The sequence below is a fragment of the Macaca nemestrina genome, chromosome 13 (genome assembly GCF_043159975.1).
Source record: "Macaca nemestrina isolate mMacNem1 chromosome 13, mMacNem.hap1, whole genome shotgun sequence".
In the NCBI taxonomy this organism is placed as follows: domain Eukaryota; kingdom Metazoa; phylum Chordata; class Mammalia; order Primates; family Cercopithecidae; genus Macaca; species Macaca nemestrina.
Window position 1 is genome coordinate 64,140,999 of NC_092137.1, and position 15,902 is coordinate 64,156,900.

The following is a 15,902-nucleotide window of genomic DNA, read 5'->3' on the forward strand; positions in this document are numbered from 1 at the left end:
TTTAGGGAGTGCTCTGTTGTGTCATATGTATCTGCGAGTGCAGATAAGAAGTACTGATGTTATTGATAGGATTTAGCAACTTAGCAAAGTGGGAGGTGTTTGGGTCATGGGAACGGATCCTTCATACATGGCTTGGTGCTGTCCTTGTGGTGATGAATGAGTTCTCCATTAGTTATAGTGAGAGCTGATTGTTAAAAACAACAACAACAAAAAAAAAAAACAAACACGCCTGGCATCTCCCTCCCTTTTCTCTTGCTTCCCACCATGTGATCTCTACAAACCAGCTCCCCTCTGCTTTCCACTATGAGTGGAAGATTCTGGAGGTGCTCACCAGAAGCAGATGCTGACTGACACCATGCTTCTTTCTTGTACAGCTTGCAGAACTGTGCACCAAATAAACCTCTTTTTTAAATAAACCGCCCAGCCTCAGGGATTCCTTTATGGCAACACAACCGGACAAAAACATTATTCTAGGTATGACTTTTCTGTTATAAAGTAAATTTGTAGGATCTTGCAAATGATCTAGATTTTGGTTATTACCTTTAGAAATGTGAAATAGTACATGAAAGTGACTAGCACAGAATTTGGCACACAAACCCTGTGCAGTAAGGGTTTAGTGAATAAGCCAGTGTTCTTGGAACACTTTCTGTACATATGGAGTGGCATTCCTAATTTGTTAACTGTTTACACAGCTCATTTCCCTTCAAGCAAACTTGCTTTTGTTGAAAAAAATTCTTTCAGATTGCAATAATCATACCCTTGTGAAGCATACAGGGCAGGTACTGTTAGCTTGCTTTGGGTGTTTGGCAATGTCTCCAGAAATAGCACAAATATGCTACCAAGAACTGGGTTATCCTATTACTAATGGGAACAGTGTGTCTGTGACTGTGTGATGAATTTGGCTTTTCTTCTAACTGGAAACTAAGTTGTGAACAAACTTGGCAAGGTACAGATCGTGGTAGATAGTTTTAAAAAGATCTTTTTAAAAATCTCATTCCACTTTCTGCAGAAAAACTACATTGACATCCTAGAGGGCTGAATGTCGTTGAGAGCATGTTCTTCAGTAGACTGCCAATTACTTTCTTTCGCTTATTCCCCAGAGGACGTTAGCTATTTGGCAAATTCTTTTCCACCAGTGAGAGGAGAACATGAGTGGCCTGGCCTCCTCTGGACCTTTTGCCAGGAGCCTCATGCGGTTTGCCCCACATCACCTGTGGAGTTTTCCCTCCTGTCTGTTTAGTTGCAGTAGAGGTCTTAGAACACTGAATTTTATTCATGTTTTGGGAAAGAAAGAAACAGGGTGACTAGGATTGAGAGCACAAAGATTGCACTAGTGACTGACTAAAGTGATTCAGTCAGAGTAACATTGAGGCTGTATCCAGCAGTATGTGATGCTCCCTGATGGTCTCTGAACACTAGCCATCTTTGAGTAAATGTCTTTGTGCATTCTCCTGGGGGAGCTAAGTAGGGAAAGTGGAAGGCAGGCCTAAAACTTGTCTCTGTGACTAGGTGTGTCCTCTGTGACTTCAGCTGTTGCTAAGCAATTTTCTAACACATAGCCCCTTGGCTTGTTGAACTGAACAAAGCTCTGTGGGACTGCTTGGTTAGGTGCCTGGTAGAGAGTGTGGACAGTGTCACCAAGAAAGAGCACCTCTGCTGATACAGGGTGATTTGTGTGATGGAAAGCTGTGCTTACCACCAAATTTAACGTGTAATAAGCTTTAGACAAAAAGTGTCCTGGCTTCCTGGAATGGAATGACTAGTGCCTTTGTGCACACCTCTGTGTCTGTTGAGGGGTGGTGGTGGGTAGGGGCTGGGTATGTCAGGAAACATCAGTGAAAGACCTCCCCTGGCGGCTTCCAACAGTAACATTATCTTGACCACTTTAAATATTTCTCCTGTCTTCATACCCTGTTACTTCTTTCCTTTCCACAGTTATTCTGAGAGTCCTCTATGGTTAACAAATTCCTTAACAGACCTACATTTAATTAGCTGCTTTTAAGGGTTGGATATAGCAAGACAAGAAGGTATTATTGAAAGCACCACATAAAGAACCATGGTTCCTTGACATTTTGAGAGGTGGGGTGACTTTCTGCCCCCTTAACTTAGCATGCAAGGTTATAAATACAACACATCACAGAGAAATTTGGCACTTACTTGAATGGTAAATAAGTCTTTATATTGTGAGTTGCTAGGACCTGTTCCCAAAAGTCTTTATTAACTTGGTTTTTGAATTCTGAATGTTGTCCATGGATCAGCTCATTTTATTTTATACCAAATATTTGAACAGTATTCAGAATTACATTTTAAATTCAAACTCAGTTTCTTAAGATGCCAACCTTAGGGATATTTGAGTTAAAACTAGAAGTATATTTAGTATACCTTTTGGCTGAAGGCCAAATGTCCTAGTGTTAAAATCAGTATGAGGCTGAGAATCTAGATCACCATCATAGAATAAGTTTTTGGGATAACAAAGAAATTGCAGTTGTTACAGTTCTATTTAGAAATTTAGTAACCAAGCTTTAACATGTTGATGTTACAGTGCAAGAACCATAGTTCATCAACATGGTTATCTGGTAGATTGCATTTGCGGTCACCATAATGCACATCTGTAACAGTAAATGGACTTACTTTGGTCAATGGAGGTTGTTGGAGGAGCAAGATATTTTCCAACTATTTTTGCTAGTAGTGAATGTGCTGATTATGATATAGATGCCATGATGTTAAGTTTTCCTTCCTCTCTAATAGTAACTGACTGAAGTAAAGCTCTGTCCTCTCAGTATCCTGAGCTTGTAAACTTCATTAATTTATGGCAGTGATGCCATTTCCTTGAAGTTATCTCACAAACTGAAGTTTTGTGCATGTTGACAGATAATTTCTGAATACTTTCTCATTTATATTACCTTATTTTGTGTGCGTTTTCAAAAATATTTCAGCATGCACTTGTTCCTCCCCACAATCACTTGAGATCTTAGATTTTGGATCTAGAAATTTGGCGATGGAGTAATGGCTCTCTTGACAAGTGTGTCTCTGAATATCAGTTTTCATTGCATAAACATACATTTTTACATTTTCTCTAAAACAGAATGAGTAGAAGATCTTCACAGCGTATCTTGTAAGAAGTCTGCATGCTTAGGACACATAAGTTGGTTACTTCTTAGCAGGTTCTGGCAATTGAACTGTTGTTAGTAAGTCCTGCTGTGTTGGTTTTGTTACTTCCAAAGCATAATTTTGGGCCTTTTTTTTGTGCAGACAGCCTATATAAAATGTAATAACTGCCGTTCCATCTTGTGTGAACATCTCATATAAGCAAATGTTCTCTGATAGCTTGTCTTTGAAGCAGAATGATGAGAGTGACCCATCATCTCTCAGCTCATAGCCAGCAGGTGAAAAGTATGGGTGAAACACTGAATGTTGGTGATTCCTAAATCATTCTCTCACCCTATTTGTCATTGATAATTGCATAACACTTTTATCTTTAATATTTCTTCAATCAGGTGTGTTTTTAGCATTGTTGAATTGATCATTGTATTGTGCTTTCACACTTAAAACACTCTGATTATGTCTCCATGACTAAGTACAGGAAAGAAAAGCAGCACATTTAATTTCATTAACTAAAATTTATAATAAAACTTTCCAGTAACATGTTTCTACAAGGAACTTTGTACCTAGGACTCAGAACTTGGGCAAATATTTGTTTTCTCCTACTTAAAAGGGTTGGCAGTCTATATAAATCATTTTTATGTGCTTTAAATATATTTGTATAGCCTCTGAGGCCCAAGCAGTCCTCCCACTTCAGCCTCCCGAGTACCTGGGACTATAGGCATGCACCACCATGCTCAGGTAATTAAATTTTTTTTTTTTGTAGAGGCAAGGTCTCACCATAGTGCCCAAGCTGTTCTCAAACTCCTGGGCTTTAAGTGATCCTCCTGCCTCAGACTCCCAAAGTGCGGGGATTACAGATGTGAGTCCTTGCACCCAGCCAGAACTTTCTGTTATTTATCGTGTGTGGATCAAAGCTGATTTAGCATGAATACATATGATTTTGGAGTTCTATTTTCTCCTGGTGAAATTTTAAGGCAGCAATGTTGACATTTGGTTTTTAATTCATTTTCACTGGAGGTAAAAAAAAGTTCCTGTTAGTACTTTTTCTTGATGACTTATGTCCCAAATCAAATAGCTAAAAATTAAACATGGTTCCTAAAGCTCACTTTGTTTAATGCTGTGAATGTTAGTATTCCAAACATTTCTGTAAAGATTCGAATTAAGATGTAATCTAGAATTTTCTGCCTCACGTTATTATTTAAATTTGTATAAATATTTGTTCCCTCAAAAAGGGAATGATATTTTCCTACAGATACCTATCTAATGTACTGAGTTTTATGTTTGTTGTCATTCTGTTTTCTAACTTATTGATTTGAAAACATTAATTGTTATACATAAAATTAATAGCTTTCAGAATTATTGTACCATTTTTACTTTTATAATAAGCATTTATACTTTGATAAAATATTGATGTTACATGAAAATTTTCACTCCAAGTTACATCTAGATAATGTTTACCCCTAGTTGAAATAGAATATTCAAATATCAACAACAAACCCAGTGATATGCCTTGTTGAAATTACTGATATTGTAATGACAAGATGGGTCTTACTTTATAGTATGATTCAATTTATTTTAAAGTTTTGAGACAAATAAAATGGCGTAAAATATTGTTACACACATAGGTGGTAAAACTATAGACTAGAAGTCCAGATGATGGTTACCCATAGGGGTAGAAGAGGAATGTGATTAGGGACAGATGCATGGCAGTGTTCCTTTTTAAAAATGTTATTGTTGGCCGGGCGCGGTGGCTCACACCTGTAATCCCAGCACTTTGGGAGGCCGAGGCGGGTGGATCACAAGGTCAGGAGATCGAGACCATCCTGGCTAACACGGTGAAACCCCGTCTCTACTAAAAATACAAAAAAAAAATTAGCCGGGCGTGGTGGCAGGCGCCAGTAGTCTCAGCTACTCCGGAGGCTGAGGCAGGAGAATGGCGTGAACCCGGGAGGTGGAGCTTGCAGTGAGCTGAGATCCGGCCACTGCACTCCAGCCAGGGGGACAGAGCGAGACTCCATCTCAAAAAAAAAAAAAAAAAAAAGTTATTTTTTCAACCGTATATGTATATTTTATATCTTTTATAAACTTTTATGTATGTGATGTGCCACAATTAAAAATTTTAGGTAAAATTGGAAGACAGGCCTGTCCTACCGTGTGGAAAATAGCTTCTGTGTACTCTTATTTTCTTTTTAAGTGTAGTCAAAACATAAATAGGTAACACTATCTCTGAACTAACAATTTAACCTAAAATGAATGCATGGACTAGGAGGTTTTGGTGATTTTCAGCTGATTTTCACATCCTTGTGAGACCTGTGTAAATATTAGGTTCTTGCTAGGAAGTGAAAAATAACTGATAAATGGAAATTCTTGGCTTTTACAAAATAATGGGAAAACATTTGGCCTGGTCCCATTTGCTGACTCTTCTAAACTATTAATTGACTACTTACAGCCATTGCATCACAGTGGTCTTTCCTTCCCCTCCCCTCCCTTCCTCTCCTGTCTCCTCTCCTCTCCTCTGACCAAGCATAAAGAGATTTTTGCTTCCATATGCTTAGATCACTGGAGTGTGAGCCTGTCAAGTTCTTTCCCAGTCACACCTACACATTTCTCTCTCTCTCACACACACACACACGCGTTCCTACAGTAGCAGAACAAATAACAGCTAATGTCCACAAAGCACTTATGAGGTAGTTTTACTTTTTTCAGTCCATTATGTGTTAGCTGTCCTACACCAGGATGTAACTGAAGAGTCAGTTTGAGGACCTATTCCATTAAAACAAAATAACAGCAAACATGTCACATAAATGGATAGAAAATACATTGTGATCTTTCTGAAAGGTTTCCTTCTTACTGTAAGATGTTTAGACTTGCTTGTGCCTCTGCTTTGAATAAAAGAATCTGGGCCTCTGCTGTAAGTTGTCACTGTTCCTTTCCTATAAGGGAGAAGTTATAGATTAAGGCCCTCTGCTCACAGAAATAGATGAGGATGCTAGGGAGGAGATTGAGTTGGGGTTTTCTTTAGCCCCACCTCTTGCTCTTTTCCTCCCTTCCAGGGCATTTCTTAGAACAGTGACAACACTTAATTTTCCAGTATTGGCTTTTATATGGTGACACCTGAAAGTTAAATTCTTGAGGAAGGAATTCTGTCCTTGTGCATACTTGACAAAAAGTCTATGCCACCTTCCTTTGAAAGGCAAACTTATGACTGAATAGAGAATGGCAAGGAACAAGTGTGTTTTGGTATTTGCCTCCTGTGGTAGAAGGAATAATGTGTAATTTTGTATCTGGTTCTCCAGAATTGAAGTAGAGCCATAATACACCAGAAATATTTAGACTTGATGAGTCTAAATAAATGACTTGATCATTTGCTGTGTTGATACAAATTGGGAATTCTGAGTGTTTGAAGATACTCCAAGAGATCTGGATGTTCTTACCAGCCAGACAATATATGGGGCCTACAACTTTTTCCCCCTTCTCATACTCCTTTGTAAAGTAAATGATCCACTGAACTACTGTGTGCAAGGGAAGTTGCCTGTTAAAGTACTTGATTTTGAACCACAAGGGCCTCTGACATTAAAGAAAAGTTGATTAAAATTTTCCAGAGAAACCAAAACTTTATGGAAGCATGGAAATAACCCTGGGATTGATATGTTTTAATGTCCCTTTAAAGCTGTTTAAATTACTCCTATAATGTTATTTTTCTTTCAGATTCAACCCTATGAAAAGATAAAGGCCAGAGGCTTGCCTGATAATATATCTTCTGTGTTGAACAAACTAGTGGTGGTGAAACTCAATGGTGGTTTGGGAACCAGCATGGGCTGCAAAGGCCCTAAAAGTCTGATTGGTGTGAGGAATGAGAATACTTTTCTGGATCTGACTGTTCAGCAAATTGAAGTGAGTAACATTTAGCATTTTTCATGAGATACTAAACTAGTTTTTAGTTTTTAAGTTATCATAAATGTTATATTATAAAATGTAGCAGATGTGAATTTGAGCTAACCAAAGAGCTTGCTATCTTTAGTCTCTATTGGTGGAAAAAAGGTTTAGTGTTCTTAAGGGCAAATCCTTAAGGTTATGTAAAGGCTTTTGATCTTAAATAGCACCTGTGGTTGTTGAAATCTCTGGGTCTGTTGAGATTCTCTTTTGATATCCCACCCTTCTACCCACTTTCTTTCTGGGGGCAGCCTTCATCAAGGCTGGGATGATCTTGCTTTATTAACCCTTTTGGGAGGGTGGGGAAGATGTTATGTATTTGGCTGCAGGCCCTGCATGCTAAGAACTGTTCTTGGCTTCTCTCTTACGACAAAGTCATTAATCGTATACCATAAGCTCTTCTGGGGCAGTGGCCTTATTTTTTCCATCTCCTTATCCTATTGCCTAGTATGGTGCTGGCAACTATAATCCTAACGGCTAGTTGTAGCAGTGGCTAACATGTATTCAGCACTTATTGTCCACCAAGTATTATTCTGAGCTCTTGATATGAATTTACTCATTTGTTCCTCTCAACAACTCTTAAGTACTGTGATCCCCATTTTACCAATGAGGAAACCAAAGCACAAGGAGGTTGGTTACTGGTCCAAGGTTCCCAAGCTAGTTAGTAAGTGCAGAATTAAAATTTTAACATAGGGCAGTCTGACTTCTAAGACCTTGTTTTCTTCACACTCTGTGTTGCCTCTTAGCTCTTCTGAGGTTGAAAAGATTTCAGTTGGGGTGTGATTCAAAATTTTTGATCATTAATTTTGAGAGTAGGGAGCCATGCCTTTGTCACATTTGTACTTTCATCCCTACAGAGATGTTAACATAGAGTAAATGCTTAATCAGCACTTGCCTACCCAGTAAGGCCACAGAGCACTGTAGCTATACACAAGCTCCAGACCCAAACTGCCTGGGGTGGGGAGGTGGGGGTCCCACCTCTGCCATTGCCAGACCCACCACCTGTCTGGGCCTTAGTTTAGTCATCCGTAAAATACAGACAGTAGTTTCTATCTCAGAGGGTGGTGATTTAATGAGCAAGTGCATGGTGAATTGCCTAGCAAAATGTCTGGCTCATGCTGCGCAGTTTTATGTCAAATCTGTATATTTGGCTACATACAGATGATGTTTTGGACATTTTATGATTTAACCCTTAAGAATTAATTTTGCATATTTGAGCAAAAGAAAAGTGAGTCTGGGTAATCTAATTGTCATTTTCCTCCCTAGCATTTGAATAAAACCTACAATACAGATGTTCCTCTTGTTTTAATGAACTCTTTTAACACGGATGAAGATACCAAAAAAATACTACAGAAGTACAATCATTGTCGTGTGAAAATCTACACTTTCAATCAAAGCAGGTACAATGAGTAAAAAATTAACTCTGGGTGTGTTACTCCTGGGAAAGGACTTCTTTATCTTGTTTATAACAGAGCAGTCTCAAGATGTAAAGGCACCAAATATTGATGTTCACAAGTGTTTGATGCCCATAAAAGCTAAGCATTTGTTGATAATGTGATTGTTATAATCACTCTGGTTCTCTAACTTCCAGTTCTTAAAATTCAGTCTGCTTGAGACTCTGTTCCATGTCCAGAATATTTGGGGATAGCTTAAGCATTTGCTTTCTGAGAGCATATTTGGTCTCCAGGTGGGTCTGTGAAAATCTTTTTATATTCCTACATTATTGATAACTTTTCCTATGGAAAGGAATTTCTTCAACATCTTTTATGGGCTTGGGGTAATTTAATAAATTCTGGAGAAAATTTTTGAGGAATAGTGAGTAAAAAGTAAATTCAGATGATGAGTTGTGACTGAAGGCCAGGAAACTGGAGAAATAAGACTTCCATTTAAGGGATGGACATCAGTCCACATGAACTTGTACAGAAGGGGTATTTCGAGACTGGGTGTGCTGGCTTATGCCTGTAATTCCAACACTTTGGAAAGCCAAAGCAGGAGGATTGCTTGAGCCTAGGAGTTTGAGACTAGCCTGGGCAACATAATGAGACCTCATCTCTACAAAAAAAATTAAAAAATTAGCATTGATGGTGTGCCCTTGTAGCCCCAGCTACTTGGGAGGCTGAGGTGGGAGTATCACTTGAGCCCAGGAGGTCGAGGCTGTAATGAGACATGTTTGTGCTACTGTACTCCAGCCCAGGCAACAGAGCAAGACCCTATCTCAAAAATAAAAAAGGGACATTTCTACAGTTGTACCATTCGTTTGTTTGGTTGTTTTTAAGATCTATTTCCCATGGTTACTTTTTTTTTTTTTTTTTTTACTTCGCAGATGTTTTGCCTTTATTTTCTGGTCTTCAGTCTGTTGCAGTGCTAGCTCCTGTTTTCCTCTTGCCCCATCACCAGCTTTACCTTTCTCACTAGTGGTGGGAAGCAGACATCTTGGAATGCTAACCTGGTGCTTATTTTCTGGGAAAGAAAGAGATCCACCCCTGAATATATCCATTTGTAAGAATGGGCAGTTTTTCCCAGATAAGTTTTCAGGGAAAAGAACCATCCCACAACTATATAGGTTTGAGAAAATTTATTTGATATATCCCTCCTCTTGGAGAGTCATAAAACATTAATATTTTAAAAATATAATGGGTCCTCCCATCTTTATAACCATAGAGACATGTTTTTGCAGCAGCTATCACCATCTAGAAAACAGATTTTGGACAACACAGATACTGAGAGATTTTCTTAAATGGATTCACCTATAATGATTGATAAGACTCTGAAAAGAAGTGAAATTTTATGTAACTTTAATGCATTATTTTATTTAAAGGTCTGAAATGCTCTACAGGGTCAATATTGAAAAAGAACTTTTTTTTTTTTTTTAAGGTACCCGAGGATTAATAAAGAATCTTTACTTCCTGTAGCAAAGGACGTGTCTTACTCAGGGGAAAATACAGAAGCTTGGTACCCTCCAGGTCATGGTGATATTTACGCCAGTTTCTACAACTCTGGTTTGCTTGATACCTTTATAGGAGAAGGCAAAGAGTATATTTTTGTGTCTAACATAGATAATCTGGGTGCCACAGTGGATCTGTATATTCTTAATCATCTAATGAACCCACCCAATGGAAAACGCTGTGAATTTGTCATGGAAGTCACAAATAAAACACGTGCAGATGTAAAGGTAAATACTGAGAGGAAGCAGTTTAGGGCTTCATGTTTTCACATTTCATAAGTTATGAAGTTATTTGAAAGTTTCTATGTTAAACAATACATTTAACCACTTAGTATCATAAGAAAGGGTGAGATGATATTATGTGGAATACTTTCAGTTCTGTTTGACATAATAATATGTATCATAAATCCATAATAAATAGTATCAAAATCATCTCTATTTTTTTGGATAAGCTACATCAGTAATTTTAACTAAAATAGTTTCTTATATATTTATGGCAAAAATCTGAAACATGTGAAACCTTTCAGTAAAGTTGTCCAGACCTTTAATACTCTTTTAGTTTGGCATTTAAATGTTATTCCATTGTCCCTTTTATGAAAATGTACTGTTTCTACATAATGTATTTATATATTTTTTATATTATCACTATCTTTGTACTTACGAAAAAATGCACTTGGGACAGATGTGGAGGCACTCACTATTTTCTGCCTTTCTAGGGCGGGACACTCACTCAATATGAAGGCAAACTGAGACTGGTGGAAATTGCTCAAGTGCCAAAAGCACATGTTGACGAGTTCAAGTCTGTATCAAAGTTCAAAATATTTAACACAAACAACCTATGGATTTCTCTTGCAGCAGTTAAAAGACTGCAGGAGCAGAATGCCATTGACATGGAAATCATTGTGAATCCAAAGGTAAGCCAAGGTTGTGGCCCATTGAGCTTCCTGGTTCCTAAGGTCATAGTAGGCTACACACAGACCCCACTGCCCACTCCCTCTGCCCCATCGATTCCATTGGTCACTCCCTTTCGCCTTTTCAGACTCTCTAGTTCCTAGCCCTGTCTTCCAGAATCTGCTGTCACCCCTCTAGCATGCCAAGTTATGGTGCCCTATACCTGACCCTGGATTGTGGTAGTGGCAAAAACATTGGGCTTCAAAAGTAGAGAACCTACTTCAGTCTTGGTTGTTGCTGACACTCATAAGTCATTTGGCCGTCGGTACTTTGCATGAGTTTTCTGAACCTATGGTTGTTTATCATAAAATGGAAATGGTATTACTGAACAGAAGAGTTTTAAGATTGAAAAAAGATTACATGTATAAGAGGTTGGCATATGATAGGTGCTTAATAAATGTCAGTTCTCAAAATTATTTTTCTGGCCAGGCTTAGTGTCTCATACCTGTAATCCCAACACTTTGTGAGGCCGAGGCCGGCAGATCACTTGAGGCCGGGACCAACCTGGCCAACATAGTGAAACCCCATCTCTACTAAAAATACAAAAAATTAGCTGGGCATGGTGGCACATGCCTGTAATCCCAGCTACTCGGGAAGCTGAGGCATAAGAATTGCTTGAACCCAGGAGGCGGAGGCTGCAGTGAGCCGAGATCGCGCCATTGCACTCCAGCCAGCCTGGGTGACAGAGCAAGACTCTGTCTCAAAAAGAAAATCTTTTTTTTTTCCATCAATGGATCTCTGAAGTCACTTCCCAAATATTAACTAACCTACATGGAACTAAGTTGTAGGTGCTTAAAACCTCTGTTCTCTATTCCCCACCCCTAATTTCTTACAGACTTTGGATGGAGGCCTGAATGTCATTCAGTTAGAAACTGCAGTAGGGGCTGCCATCAAAAGTTTCGAGAATTCTCTAGGTATTAATGTGCCAAGGAGCCGTTTTCTGCCTGTCAAAACCACATCAGATCTCTTACTGGTGATGTCAAACCTCTATAGTCTTAATGCAGGATCTCTGACAATGAGTGAAAAGCGGGAATTTCCTACAGTGCCCTTGGTTAAATTAGGCAGTTCTTTTACAAAGGTATGTAACTATAAAGATATGTGAGTTCATATTTCTTAAATGTGTAATTATAAAAATATGATATACATGTGAATTGGAGACTAATTACAGTCTCTACCCCTGACCTGTTGTATTCCTCTGTCTTTGATATCTTTTAAAGGGAATTCATCATAGAAGATAAAGATTTTACTTCACATTTGAAACATGATTGCCATATGGGGAGTAGAAAATAATCTTTAAATTTTGGGGCATTTTATCTTCTGTCTCTTCCAAGACCAGTACTGCTTTCATCAGTGGGAAAAGGTTAATTCTGGCTTAACAAATACTTATTGAGCCCCTATCATGTACTGGGCAGTGTTCTAGGTTCTAGGGATTTAGTAGTAAACAAAACAGACTAAATCTTTGTCTTCACAGAATTGACATTCTAGTGGGGAAAGGATGATAAGTAAATGTATGATATGCCAAGTGGTGGAAAATGCTATGGAGAAACAAAGCAAGGATAGAGAAAAGGGAATGCCTCGGGGCGTGGGGATTGAGGGGGGTGGTGATGGTGTAATTTTACGTTGAGTGGCCACAGGCAGCCTCATTGAGAAGTTGATTGGGTCTGACAAATGGGTATCTAGTGCAAAAAGTGTTCTAGACAGGTGGAATAGCAAGTACAGTTAAGTCCTCAGTGTCATCAGTATGTTCTTGGAAACTGCCACAGTAAGCAAAACAATGTATAACACATTTTACCATAGGTTAATTTATATAAACAAGAGTTCAGTTCCTACAGTTTATTTCTGGTCACAAAAATATCACCACATTTTAAAACAAAAACAAAACACTTCTAATATTAAACCCTGAAATAAATGTGAGCTGTACATACATTGACTAATAAAAACAAGATAATTCTTTACTCACTTATTCCAGTTCAGGTTCATGGGTGACCAGAGTTTATCCCAGCAGCTCAGGGCACAAGGCAGGAGCCAACCCTGGACAGGCTGCCCCCATCTCAGGGCACACTCACACCTACCCACAGTCATACTGGGACCATGTAGACACACCAGTTCACCTAACATGCACATCTTTGGGATGTGGGAAGAAACCGGAATAGTTGGAGAAAACCCACACAAATGTGGGGAGAACGTGCCAACTCCACACAGACAGTAGTCCTGGCTGGGAATCTTTTTTTTTTCCTCATCAACGTTATAACAAAATAACATTGAACAAAACAGCACTATCTGTGGACCTGCTGTAAAACTCCACCTTAGCCTGATGAGTGAAATCTAAAAAATTTAATCAATGAAATATGACACTGTGAGCCTTTGTGGTTGGCCTATGGGGTCCTGCTCTGCCATCCCAGTCTATTTTAGTCCTGGGTGTGGTTTGGTGCCACCTGCTGTGGATGTGTAGAATGCAGATGGGGAATTAGAAAACTATGAATGCATGTGTCCTCAGAGTCAAATGAAGAAAATATTTCAAGACAGTGGGAATGATCATCTGTCAAATGCTCCTGCTGATTCAAGAAAGATGGGAATTAGATGTATCAGTATGGAGGTGTGGGAGCCTCACAGGCGTGGATTTAAGAGAGAATGAAAAAGGAGGAATTGGAGATATGAAGGTAGAAAACTCAAGAGTTTTGCCTTAAAGAGAAAAAGAGAAATGGGGGTATAGGTAGAAAGAAATATAGGATTTGAGTTTTTGGTTTTTTTTTAATGGATGTTTAAACATTAATGGGAATTAATGCAGTCAGGAGGGAAAAAACATTGAAGAGGGAGAACTGCTGAAACAACACTCAATAGGCCATAAGAAGGGATCTGATGCACAAGTGGAGAGGTTGGCTTTAGGAATAGAAACAGTCCAATTCCAGTACTAGGAAGACAGAGTAATGGGCAATGCGGGCAAGGTGGTGGTAGTGGATGGAAACAAGTGGAAGTTTTCTGATTGCTCCCATTTTCCCAGAAAAATAGGAAACGGGTTCACACAGGACAATCTCTAGTGCTTGTAAAATCTGAGGAAATAAAAAGACAAAGATGGTGATAACTTATAATAATTTGTGCTGTTGCTCTTCCTAAAATGTGCTCTAATTTTTCAGAATCCTACCTATCCACTAAAGTCCAGCTCCAGTCTAGCCTGCTTCAAAGCATGATCTCTTTTTTTCCAGTTGAATTCAGATTATGTGAACTACTCATCTGGCTCTTGGCATGTTGATTATCTTTAAAAAAAAAAAAAAAAAAAGTTAGATCTGCTCAACTGTTGTAAATTGCTTGGTGTAGAAACAGTGTTGGTAGTTCCTGGTCTTTTCTGCACGGCATTTAGCATATAATGAGTGCTTAATAAATAGGTGCTTCCCATTAGAGGACCTGAGCTTTGCCATAAAATATTTTTACAGTTCAGTTAAACTTTAATATTTTTCCTTTCTGTGAACCCATTTGAGACAAATTTTTATATTTCTACTTTTCTGTAAGGTTCAAGATTATCTAAGAAGATTTGAAAGTATACCAGATATGCTTGAATTGGATCACCTCACAGTTTCAGGAGATGTAACATTTGGAAAAAATGTTTCATTAAAGGTATGTTGTTACAGTGAAAATTATATTTCTTACAGCTTTACAACATAGGTCTCATTTTCTAGTCATAAATTTACATTTACTTTAAGGAATACTTGTTAGTCTTAATTACACTAGTACTAAAGTTGGTACTATTTTACTGAAATGAGAATCTTTAAAATAGGATCACTATTACCGTTAGCTTATGAAAGATGAATATTTGAATAAAAGTAGAAAAAAATGACAGTTTGTACTGAATATATTAAAGGAATGTTATCTCTGTAAGAATATTCATTTACATTATTGTAGTACTCGGGTACTCTGTCATTCCAGCCTCACGTAAGAAATAGGAGGGAAATGGGGGTATAAAAGTATTAAAGATACAATAGCTTTTTCCAAATCATGTAATTTTTAAAAAAATCTCCTAACTAGATTTCATGTACTCCTCCCATTAAAGCTTACTTAAATGAAGATCTTGAAAAAACAAATACATATATTGAATTTTATTGCTGAGACTGCCTCAAGACTTAAGACATGAAAAATCTTATCAGTAAACCATTATAAAAACAACAAAAGCCCTATATGTAAATATAAACCAAGCACCTTTTAATTTCTCTATGAAAGTTGGATAATCCTGGTGGCCTTGTAAGTAGGCCTTCAAAAGGGGGCTGGCCATGCTGTGGTACTGGGTCCACCTCCCACTGTTAGTTCTACCTCTAACAAGGAGACAGAGAATCTAGAACTACTGCCAGGATTGTTACAGAAGGACACATTACAATTTTCCTTAACTGTCACTTGTTTTTCATGTTTAATATTGTTTATAAATACAGTTACTCCACTGTAAAAAAGAGTTGTACATAAACTTGATCACTGTAAGATAATCAAATTGCGTTGCAGGTGCAAGTACACTCTCTTGTTTTCCCTGTCACTTAGGGAACGGTTATCATCATTGCAAATCATGGTGACAGAATTGACATCCCACCTGGAGCAGTATTAGAGAACAAGATTGTATCTGGAAACCTTCGCATCTTGGACCACTGAAATGAAAAATACTGTGGACGCTTTGATAATGGGCTAGTTTCTTACAATGAAATGTTCTCTAGGATTCTAAAATAGGCAGGTACTTTACTATGTTACTGTACCCTGCAGTGTTGATTTTTAAAGTAGAGTTTTCTGCAGTATGCTTTTAGTCTAAGAAAAGCACAGATGGAGCAATACTTTCCTTCTTTGAAGAGGATCCCATCTTAAAGTGCAATATTGTTTAATCTTAAAACTGGGGCAACTCTGGAAGATCTTTTAACAGAAGCCTCAGTGATGGTCACATTGAATTGCTTGTCATTTCAAAAATAAAGCAGTGAAGCAATACTTGTGTACACTTGTA

At 38.2% G+C, this 15,902-nt stretch overlaps 1 protein-coding gene across 6 annotated transcripts in view; it reads left to right on the plus strand.

Moving 5' to 3' along the window:
- LOC105465134 (UDP-glucose pyrophosphorylase 2) overlaps positions 1-15,886 on the plus strand; it is a 54,226-nt gene extending 38,340 nt beyond the window's left edge. For all 6 annotated transcript variants that reach the window (XM_011713399.2, XM_011713398.2, XM_071076818.1 and 3 more), the window contains 7 exons: positions 6,814-6,999; positions 8,305-8,438; positions 9,913-10,210; positions 10,699-10,896; positions 11,769-12,011; positions 14,441-14,545; positions 15,455-15,886. In XM_011713399.2, the coding sequence (XP_011711701.1) occupies positions 6,814-6,999; positions 8,305-8,438; positions 9,913-10,210; positions 10,699-10,896; positions 11,769-12,011; positions 14,441-14,545; positions 15,455-15,562 (1,272 nt within the window). In that variant the 3' untranslated portion in view covers positions 15,563-15,886. The remainder of the gene's footprint in view (positions 1-6,813; positions 7,000-8,304; positions 8,439-9,912; positions 10,211-10,698; positions 10,897-11,768; positions 12,012-14,440; positions 14,546-15,454) is intronic.
- Positions 15,887-15,902: the final 16 nt, after the last annotated feature.